The sequence below is a fragment of the Juglans regia genome, chromosome 1 (genome assembly GCF_001411555.2).
Source record: "Juglans regia cultivar Chandler chromosome 1, Walnut 2.0, whole genome shotgun sequence".
NCBI lineage: Eukaryota > Viridiplantae > Streptophyta > Magnoliopsida > Fagales > Juglandaceae > Juglans > Juglans regia.
Genome location: NC_049901.1, coordinates 20,732,003 through 20,744,107, shown reverse-complemented (window position 1 = coordinate 20,744,107; position 12,105 = coordinate 20,732,003). Strand labels below are relative to the sequence as shown.

Below are 12,105 nucleotides of genomic sequence, written 5' to 3'. Positions count from 1 at the left end.
ATCACTATAACTAATACTAATATATGACTATACTAATAGGCTAATATTAATGCTATTAGACTATAGTATATTAAATGTATTACAAATATATATATATAGTTATACTAAATCACTATATTCTATTAAATGTATTACAAATAGTTATTCTAATCACTATAACTAATAGTCTAATACTAATATTTGTAATAATATTAGAGTCTAATACTATATTACTATTAGTAATATACTTTAAGTCTAATATTAATATTATTATATAGTCTAATATATTATATTAACTAATATATAACTAATACTAATATATGTACTAATACTAATTGTCTAATATTAATACTATTATATAGTCTAATATATTATATATCTACACTAATATATAACTAATATTAATATATAACTATACTAATAGTCTAATATAGACTATAGTTATAGTTATACTAATCTATATTAAATCACTAAAAAGTCTATAATAATTTTTTTAATAGGTTAAATCACTATAACAAAATTTATATGACTATATATGTATATTATTATTATTATTATTATATGGTATTAAATTACTCTAAAACATTAGATTCCTCCCCCCTAAAAAAAACCTCAGTTTATTTCCCCCAGACCCTTCCGCCTTACGTTTTCTACTTGTATACGTGTAGGGCTAAGCAGCCTCGTCCTCCCGGTCCTCATTGGTTGCTCCCTCTCTTCCTCACTCTCTACCTCTCTACGACTCACGACCTCCCTCTCTACCCTCTCACGGCCTCTCTACATCCAATGTTCTCGGCCTCACCTCTCTTCCTCACTCTCGCAACGTCTCACACAACCCTCCCATACCTCACGCTGCCCGCAACCCCTCTCTAACGTCTCTCTGCTTGGACGGTAATTTTTTTTCAAGATTTTTATTTGTCTAACGTCAATACTCAATAGTGAAGCACGAAAGCTCTGTTTGTTTAATCTGCAATGATATTTTTGGGTTGCGGACTTCCCAGTTTTTTTTTTCTAAGGACCACGTTAGCCTAAAGTTCTGTTTGTTTTGTTTGATTAAGCATCTGAGATTCTGAGTTGAATGAAAGCTTTCAAGTGGCTTTGCTCCATTGCATATCATCTGTTTTTAACTGATTTTATCATCTGAGGATGGGATTCCCAATCTGCCCCGCCTCCGTCTAATTAAAAAAAGAAAAGCACTACATTTTACTTTATTTCAAAATTTTTTCAAAATCCAAAAGTAATTAAAAAAACATTTTTGGACTCAAATTATAAATTTGAATTTTGAAAATATGATTATAATTTAAAAATTATGTACTTTTTAAATTTGCTAATTCATATTTTGTGTATTATAGTGTATTAATTTTTACACCATAATTTTTAAATTTGTCATTGCATATTTTCTAAACAAGTCTAATAAATTGTAGTATATATTTATATATGCACAATTTGTAAAATATAATTACATAGTTATATTTATAAATATAAATATATTTATCTTTATATAATATATATATATATGTGTAAGCAGGGGCAGGGCAGTGTTGGACCCTTCCCGCCACCTACCCCCACTAAGGGCCCTAGATGTGGGACGGAGGGCCCGACCCCCAAGGGCAGAGCGGGATTGCCTGACCCACCATGCGAGGGCTGGGCAGCGGGGTGCAGGACCCCATTGCCGACCCCTGGTAATTATATGTGAGGAGATAGTTATCCAACCCTGAAATCGAGTCTTCTTGAGGCCAGAGTCTTGATCATGAAGTCAAGATGCCACGCAGAGCAATAATAATTTAGTGTCGGTTGGGAAAAGAAGTCAAGATACCTTCTTGAGTGTCGGTACCAGCAGTCACGGGAACCAAAGCATGTGGTATTTACTTTACGAACATTGTAACAACAACTAGAGGTGTAAATTCAAATTGGAAAACCAGTCCAGACCGGACCGGTTTTGAACTGGTCCGGTCCGGGATCGAGTCTTGGAATGTAAAGACCGGCCGACACCGGTCCGGTTCTGGTTTTAGGATTTTCCGGACCGGTTGATAAAAAAAATATATATATATATAATAACATTCGTATACATAAGTTTTATACAAAATATTTTTTATATATTAATATATATATAAGTTTTATATATAATGTATAATTATAAATTTATAAGTGAAATTTTTATATATAATATATATAATTATATTTATTCGTATACGAAATAATTTCTTATTATAATTTATAAATTATTCCATAAAACGTTGATACAAATATATAAGTTTATAACTAATACTAATAGTCTAATATAGACTACAGTTATACTTATACTAATATAGCTATAGTAAATCACTAAAAGTTTATAACTAATAATATTATATAGTTTATAACTAATACTAATATATAACTATACTAATAGGCTAATATTAATACTATTATATATTATATAGTTATACTAATATATAAGTCTATAACTATTTAACTAATACTAATAGTTTAATATAGACTATAGTTATACTTATAATCAATACTAAAAGTTTTTACTAAAAGTTTATAACTAATACTAATATTAAATATATAGTTTATAACTAATAATAATAGTCTAATATTAATACTATTATATAGTCTAATATATTATTTAGCTAAACTAATATGTAAGTCTATAACTAATTAACTAATACTAATAGTCTAATATAGACTATAGTTATACTTATACTAATATAGCTATACTAAATCACTAAAAGATTATAACTAATACTAATATATAGTTTATAACTAATACTAATATATAACTATACTAATAAGCTAATAATAATACTATTATATAGTCTAATATATTATATAGCTATACTAATATATAAGTCTATAATTATTTAACTAAAACTAATAGTTTAATATAGACTATAGTTAAACTTATACTAATATATTTATACTAAATCACAATAACTAATACTAATATATGACTATACTGGTAGGCTAATATTAATACTATTAGACTAGGCTAATATATTATATACCTATACTAATATATAAGTCTATAACTATTTAACTAATACTAATAGTTTAATATAGACTATAGAATCATAGATTATAGTTTTACTTATACTAATATAGTTATACTAAATCACTATAACTAATATTAATATATGACTATACTAATAGGCTAATATCAATGCTATTAGACTATAGTATATTAAATGTATTACAAATATATATATAGTTATACTAAATCACTATAGTCTATTAAATGTATTACAAATAGTTATTCTAATCACTATAACTAATAGTCTAACACTAATATTTATAATAATATTAGAGTCTAATACTATATTACTATTAGTAATATACTTTAAGTCTAATATTAATATTATTATATAGTCTAATATATTATATTAACTAATATATAACTAATACTAATATATATACTAAAACTAATAGTCTAATACTAATACTATTATATAGTCTAATATATTATATAGCTATACTAATAGTCTAATATAGACTATAGTTATAGTTATACTAATCTATATTAAATCACTAAGAGTCTATAATAATTTTTTTTAAGAGGTTAAATCACTATAACAAAATTTATATGACTATATATGTATATTATTATTATTATTATTATTATTATTATTATTATTATTATATGGTAATAAATTACTCTAAGAAACAGCGTCTAGGAACCCTAGATCCCCCTACCTTAGGAACCCTAGATCCCCCCCCCCCTAGGAACTGCGCCGCACGTAACAGGCTAACAACTTCCATCGCATCCTTCAGTCCCTCCGTCGGTGCCCCTCTCTTCCTCACTCTCTGCCTCTCTACGACTCACAACCTCCATCTTTGCCCTCTCATGGTCTCTCTGCATCCAATGTTCCCTGCCTCACCTCTCTTCCTCGCTCTCTCAGCATCTCACGCAACCCTCGCATCCCTCACGCAGCCCGCAACCCCTCTCTAACATCTCTCTACTTGGACGTTAATATTTCTTGAGGATCTTTATTTGTCTAACGTCAATACTCAATAGTGAAGCATTGAAGCTCTGTTTGTTTAATCTGCAATGATATGTTTGGGTTGCGGACTACCTAGTTTTTTTTTTCTAAGGATCACGTTAGCCTAAATTTCTGTTTGTTTTGTTTGATTAAGCATCTGAGATTCTGAGTTGAATGAAAGCTTTCAAGTGGCTTTGCTCCATTGCATATCATCTGTTTTTAACTGATTTTATCATCTGAGGATGGGCTTCCCAATCAGCCCTGCCATCATCTAATTAAAAAACAAACACTACATTTTACTTGATTTAAAAATTATTTCTAATCCAAAAGTAATTAAAAATACATTTTTGGACTCAAATTATAAATTTGAATTTTGAAAATATGACTATAATTTAAAAATTATTTAATTTTTAAATTTGCTAGTGCATATTTTGTGTATTGTAGTGTATTAGGTTTTACACTATAATTTTTAAATTTGTCATTGCATATTTTGTGAACAAGTCTAATAAATTATAGTATATATTTATATATACACAATTTGTAAAATATAATTACATTGTTATGTTTATATATATGTAAGTAGGGGCAGGGTGGTGTTGGGCCCTCCCCGCCACCCACCCCCACTAGGGGCCCTAGATGCGGGACGAAGGGCCCGACCCCCATGGGCAGAGCGGGATTGCCTGGCCCGCCATGCGGGGGTGGGGTAACGGGGTGCGGGACCCCACTGTCGACACTCGGTAATTATATGTGAGGAGATAGTTATCCAGCCTTGAAACCGAGTCTTCTTGAGGCCAGAGTCTTGATCATGAATTCAAGATGCCTTGCGTAGCAATAATAATTTAGTGTCAATTGGGAGAAGAAGTCAAGATTGAGTTCGGTACCAACAATCACTAGAACCCAAGCATGTGATATTTACGAACATGACAGCAACAACCAAACATTTGTTTTGGGTTTGGTATAAATTATTTTTTATATTTTTTATAAAAATATAAAAAAATTATAATAATGATATGAGAGGTGATACTTTCCCAACCCTGAAACCACACCTTCTTGAGGCTAGAGTCTTGATCATGAAGTCAAGATGCCATGCAGAGCAATAATAATTTAGTGTCGGTTTGGAAAAGAAGTCAATATACCTTCTTGAGTGTCAGTACCATAGTCACGCGAACCCAAGCATGTGGTGTTTACGTTACGAACATGATAGCAACAACTAGGGGTGTAAATTCAAACTGAAAAACTAGACCGGACTGGACCGGTTTTACCGGTTTTGAACTGGTCCGGTCCGGGACCGATTCTTGGAATGTAAAAACCAGCTGGAACCAGTAAGGTTCTAGTTTTTGAATTTTCCGAACCGGTTGATAAAAAAAATATATAAAATAATATTTGTATATATAAGTTTTATACAAAATATTTTTAATATATTAATATATATAAGTTTTACATATAATGTATAATTATAAATTAATATGTGAAATTTTTATATATAATATCTATAATTATATATATTCATATATGAAATAATTTCATATTATAATTTACAAATTATTACATAAAATGTTGATACTAATATATAAGTTTATAACTAATACTAATAGTCTAATATAGACTATAATTATACTTATACCAATATAGCTATACTAAATCACTAAAAGTTTATAACTAATACTAATATATAACTATACTAATAGGCTAATATTAATACTATTATATATTATATAGTTATATTAATATATAAGTCTATAACTATTTAACTAATACTAATAGTTTAATATAGACTATAGTTATACTTATAATCAATACTAAAAGTTTTTACTAAAAGTTTATAACTAATACTAATATTAAATATATAGTTTATAACTAATACTAATAGTCTAATATTAATACTACTATATAGTCTAATATATTATTTAGCTATACTAATCTATAAGTCTATAACTATTTAACTAATACTAATAGTCTAATATAGACTATAGTTATACTTATACTAATATAGCTATACTAAATCACTAAAAGTTTATAACTAATACTAATATATAGTTTATAACTAATGCTAATATATAACTATACTAATAGGCTAATATTAATACTATTATATAGTCTAATATATTATATAGCTATACTAATTATATATAAGTCTATAACAATTTAACTAATACTAATAGTTTAATATAGACTATAGATTCTAGTTTTACTTATACTAATATAGTTATACTAAATTACTATAACTAATACTAATATATGACTATACTAATAGGCTAATATTAATGCTATTAGACTATAGTATATTAAATGTATTACAAATATATATAAATTATATAGTCTAATATATAATATATTTGCCTATAGTATATTAAATGTATTACAAATATATATATATATAGTTATACTAAATCACTATGGTCTATTAAATATATTACAAATAGTTATTCTAATCACTATAACTAATAGTCAAATACTAATATTTATAATAATATTAGAGTCTAATACTATATTACTATTAGTAATATACTTTAAGTCTAATATTAATATTATTATATAGTCTAGTATATTATATTAACTAATATATAACTAATACTAATATATATACTAATACTAATAGTTTAATATTAATACTATTATATAGTCTAATATATTATATAGCTACACTAATATATAACTAATATTAATATATAGCTATACTAATAGTCTAATATAGACTATAGTTATGGTTATACTAATCTATATTAAATCACTATAAGTCTATAATAATTGTTTTTAATAGGTTAAATCATTAGAACAAAATTTATATGACTCTATATATATATATATATATATATATATATATATATATATTATTTTTATTTTTATATCGTATTAAATTACTCTAAGAAACGGCGTCGTCCCCCCAGCCCCCCAAAAACCCTGATTTATTTCCCCAAACACCCAGTTATTTTTTTTCCCTCTTAATTCATCCCCTCTACCTCTAGGAATCAGACTATCGTGATAATCACAGATTCTCCTCTCCGTTTTCTCTTCTTCACTCCGCCTCTCAACAACTCACCTCCATCTCTGCCCTCTCACGGCCTCTTTGCCCTCTCATGACCTCTCTACATCCAACGTTCCCAACCTCACCTCTCATCCTCAGTCTCTCAGCATCTCACGCAACCCTCCCATCTCTCACACAGCCCACAACCCCTCTCTATTGTCTCTCTACTTGGACGGTAATTTTTCTTGAGTATTTTTATTTGTCTAATGTCAATACTCAATAATGAAGTACTGAAGCTCTGTTTGTTTAATCTGCAATGATATGTTTGGGTTGCGGACTTCCTAGTTTTTTTTTTCTAAGGACCACGTTAGCCTAAAGTTCTGTTTGTTTTGTTCGATTAAGCATCTGAGATTCTAAGTTGAATGAAAGCTTTCAAGTGGCTTTGCTCCATTGCATATCATCTGTCTTTAACTGATTTTATCATCTGCATGTGCATATCATTATCATCGATTCATCTGCTAAGTCAAAAATCCCATAATTCTCTTGTATGTTCCAAAATTATTTTATCATTTGCATCTGCATATTACAACATCTCATATTGTTTTAAAATGTGAAGCTCAACAAAAATAAATAAAAATAAAATAAGGAACAATAACATATAAGAAATTACTTAGAAATTAACATATGCATGCAGATAGGAAACTTTCATATATGGATCGGGTGAAGAAATTAATTGCAGCTTATAATATTAATATATATATATATATATATATATTCTAGCATATATAAACCCACTGTAGCAAATGGATGTTTATAGTTAAAATAATGGTTGCACTTGGTCTTTGACACTGAATGAAGCAAAATATAATAGTTGGACATGTTGTCTGCATTAAACTCCACCTTTGGTTTAGTTATTAATAATTATATTGTTATATCTGCCTTGATTATGATGTTTATTTTTGTTACTACATATATAAACTTTAAAACCGGACCAGACAAGATCGAAAATCGAAAATACCGGTTTAGGAGGGTAATCGGTGCGTAATCGATTTTGAAAAATACAAAACTGATACATACCGGTTCGGTCCTAAATTTTGTCGAAAACCGGACCAAACCGGTTATACCCCTAGTAACAACCAAACGTATGTTTTGGGTTGCTGATGAACAGTAAACGATGAAGGTAAGTGAAAGTCTTTATAGTTTCATATCATTTTATCTTGTCATTATAATTTTTTTATATTTCATATAAAATATAATAACAATTTAATTTTTTTCAAATCTCAAAATAATAATAATATTATAATAATATTTTATTTAACATTTAATTTTAATTTCCATTCATCTAATCTCAATTCATTTTCAATACGGGATCAAAGTCAACTTGGGCTGCAATAACTTCACCGAATTGCTGTGAAGTCTATTTCCTTCTCTTTGGCATTCAGAAATATTTAGTAACTTAATTAGGAAGTAGCTAAGGATAAATTTGCTTATTAACTAATATATCTCTATATATATAAAGAACCTATGAAACGAAATTTTCTTATTTTAACAAAAATTTCTTGTTGTAACGGAATATGTTGGTTTTCATTAACTTTTCATCTGTTTGTAATAATTACAGAACACAGGAATATAATTGTATTTTCATTTACATTCAATTTATGGCTACTTTTATAATTTCTGTTAGTTTCTATTCCACTATTAATATATTTAAATATGCTAATAAAGCATATTTATTATAATAATAATCATGGATTCAATTTCTAATTTGAAAATACATTATAATAGGAAAACAGATTTATGTAGATTTGTCTTTTCGTATTCATTATAATAGGAAAGCATTATAATAATTTACAAATAGCCTATCTTTCAATACCTTTTAAGATATATATTAGTAATAAAATAATAAGATATATGTACTTTATGTTTATTTTAATAAAATATATTAGTGCTTTGAACTGCGCGTACGTGCCTCAGGCACGTAACATCTTACTAGTATATATATATATATATATATATATATATATATATAGAATAAATATAGATAGAAGCCACTATTAGGAACATCCATTTTGCACACATGATGTGGCATCATCTAGACCACACATCTCCGTAAGTGAGTGTTGGGAACAATCAACTAGAAGTAGCCACGCAGTGAGTGTAAAGTGTGCACTACTATTATGACTTCTCTCTAGTATTACTCATAGATATATATATATATATATATATATCTGTGTCAGCATTATCTGGTAGTCATTGGCCTCATTAATCCTCGTGTCTGTCTCCCAGTCTTCATCTCATGGCTTCTAAAGCAAATCTACGCTTGCTGCTTGTTCTCGTACTTTCTCTCGACGCAAATGCCCAAAGAAACCTCTCCAACGTCATACCCTTGAATTCTTCACTTTCCCCCAGTGGAAACCGTACTTCATGGCTCTCACCATCGGGCCTTTTTGCATTCGGTTTCTATTCACAAGGTGATGGTTTTGCAATCGGAATATGGCTGATTAATCAAACCGAAAAGATAATCATCTGGACGGCAAATCGAGATGACCCACCTACCTCCTCAAATTCTACACTCGAATTTACTACAGATGGTAAGCTAGTGCTTCGAACTGGACACGGTTTTAAAAAATCCATTTCTGATGTGCCTGAACCTGCAGCTTCAGCTGCTATGCTTGATTCCGGTAACTTTGTGCTCTACAAAAATGATTCTTATATAATCTGGGAAAGCTTTCTTTTTCCAACTGACACCATATTAGGATGTCAGAATCTGTCTATCGGCCAGGAGTTAGTTTCGAGTGTGTCTAAATCAGACCAATCGAGTGGACCATTTTCTCTTATTATGCAGTCAGATGGAAACCTCGTTGCCTACCCTGTTATAAACAGCTCGTATGAACAAGATGACTCTTATTGGTCCTCTGGAACTTACAGTACTTGTACTACAAAGATCTCACTTAGTCGTCAAGGCGTTCTAGCAATGCTAACTAGTACTGATTTTGCCCAACGTGTTTTGGCAGATAATAGCGCATATCCTGACAAGAATAATGGAGCTGTTATCTACCGGGCAACCCTTGATGCAGATGGGATCTTTAGATTGTATTCACACCACTTTGAGAGATCAGATAATAGCTCAAGTAAATCGATAGAGTGGTCGGCCTTGCCCAACCAATGTTATGTCAAAGGCTTCTGTGGCCTCAACAGTTACTGTTCGTTCATGGGCGAGAAAGCCGACTGTATGTGTTTTCCCGGATTTCGTTTCTTTAACGACAGCAATAAGTTCCTAGGTTGCTACAGGAACTTCAATAATAATGATTGCAGACGTGGTACTGAAGATCCAGTGATGCTGTATAGTATCTTTCCGGTCCATCATGTGTTGTTGATGGATCATCCTTACTTTGTGGTAATATCAGTGAAGGAGGGAAATTGCCGCGACTCTTGCTTGATAGATTGTAACTGTGGGGCAGTATTGTATAGAAATAATAGTTGCTCCAAATATAAGCTTCCACTTGGATATGGCCTTCTTGAAAGTGATCAAAGCCAACCAACTACGGCCTTATTCAAAGTGACAAGGGAAAATATCAGATTCGAAAGCAAAAGAGGACTAGTTTTGATTCTTGCTACAAGTTTGGGTTTCTTTTCATGCTTGTGTTTCCTCTTTGCTGTCTGTTGTTTCTGCAGATACAGGCATCAAGTTCGTACGTATAGATTGCTGTCAGAAAATGTGAACTTGGGATTAAATGAAGAATTTACTTTGCGATCATTTTCTTATAAAGAGCTCGAGAAAGCAACGAATGGCTTTAAGGAAGAGTTACGTAGGGGTACTTTTGGAGCTCTTTACAAAGGAACTATGCATGGAGGTAACAAAACTATTGCTGTTAGAAGGCTAGAGAAAGTTGTGGAAGAAGGGCAAAGGGAATTTCGAGCTGAAATGAATGCAATTGGACAAACTCATCACAGAAACTTGGTTCAATTACTTGGTTTTTGCATTGAGGGCTCTAGAAAGCTTCTTGTTTACGAATACATGCGCAATGGCTCACTTGCAGATCTTCTCTTCAAGGCCGAGATACGCCCCATTTGGAAAGAACGAGTAAAAATTGCATTTGATGTTGCTAGAGGGATCCTCTATCTGCATGAAGGGTGTGAAGTCCATATCATCCACTGCAATATAAAGCCACAGAATATACTCATGGACGACACATGGACATCAAAGATCTCTGATTTTGGGCTGGCGAAGCTATATTTACTGTCAAATCAATCAAGAAAGACTATGGGAGGCAAACAGACAACTGGGTATTCCTACTTTGCACCCGAATGGCAAAAGAATGCCATGATATCAGCGAAAGCAGACACATATAGCTTTGGTATCTTGCTTTTGGAGATTGTCTGTTGTAGAAGAAGTATAGAAGTAAACGTCCCAACGGCAGACGAGATAAGTCTTTCTAGTTGGGTATATAATTGCTTTGTGGCTGGAGAGTTGGATAAGCTTGTGGAAGCTGATGAAAATGTTGACTTCAAAACACTGGAAAGAATAGTGAAGGTGGGGTTATGGTGCATTCAAGAAGACCCTGCTTTGCGTCCATCAATGAAGAGTGTGATCCTGATGTTGGAAGGAACAATGGATATTCCAGTCCCTCCATCTCTATTTGCTTCCCTTGATGCTTCCCGAACTGCGTTGTAATTGTTTTTTTTTTTTTTTTTTGGTTTGTTAAACTTGTTATAATAATTCTACTCATATGATCTATACATATATTTGTATATTTGAACCCATAACACCATATATTTACCTATTATCTGTTATGACCTCTTCTGTAGAAGGGTTTAGAAGAGGCAGGAAATGAGGGAAACTCTAAAAGAAGCATAAGAAGCCATTAGCTGGAGTGAAGTGCACCGTTTCAATAAGCTGGCCAGGACACAGCGTGTTGGGAGGAGCCCTTTTGGTATTTTCAGTTGCTGCCGTCTAAGTATGGAGTATGTTGTTTATACTTGTCGTTATTTCTAATTCTTGTTGTCCAATCATTGTAATATTTCCTTTTAAGTAAGCAGTCGGTTATTTCTACTTTACACGTGTTGCAAGTTTATTAGATCAGTTAGTTATTCCTGCATGGATATGAAGGGAAGCAGAGCACTGGAAAGAGGGGATGAATATTCTGGAAGATTTTACTTAGAGTGTTGTAATGGAGGTTGGGTCCCTCGAAGAACCCGTAG

At 30.9% G+C, this 12,105-nt stretch overlaps 1 protein-coding gene across 1 annotated transcript; it reads left to right on the top strand.

Annotated features, from left to right (window-relative positions):
- Positions 1-9,190: 9,190 nt before the first annotated feature.
- LOC108996819 (G-type lectin S-receptor-like serine/threonine-protein kinase LECRK1) lies at positions 9,191-11,839 on the top strand. Its single transcript, XM_018972839.2, has 2 exons — positions 9,191-11,574; positions 11,713-11,839. Exons 1-2 carry the CDS (start codon positions 9,200-9,202, stop codon positions 11,720-11,722), a joined length of 2,385 nt encoding a protein of 794 aa, XP_018828384.1. The 5' UTR covers positions 9,191-9,199; the 3' UTR covers positions 11,723-11,839.
- Positions 11,840-12,105: the final 266 nt, after the last annotated feature.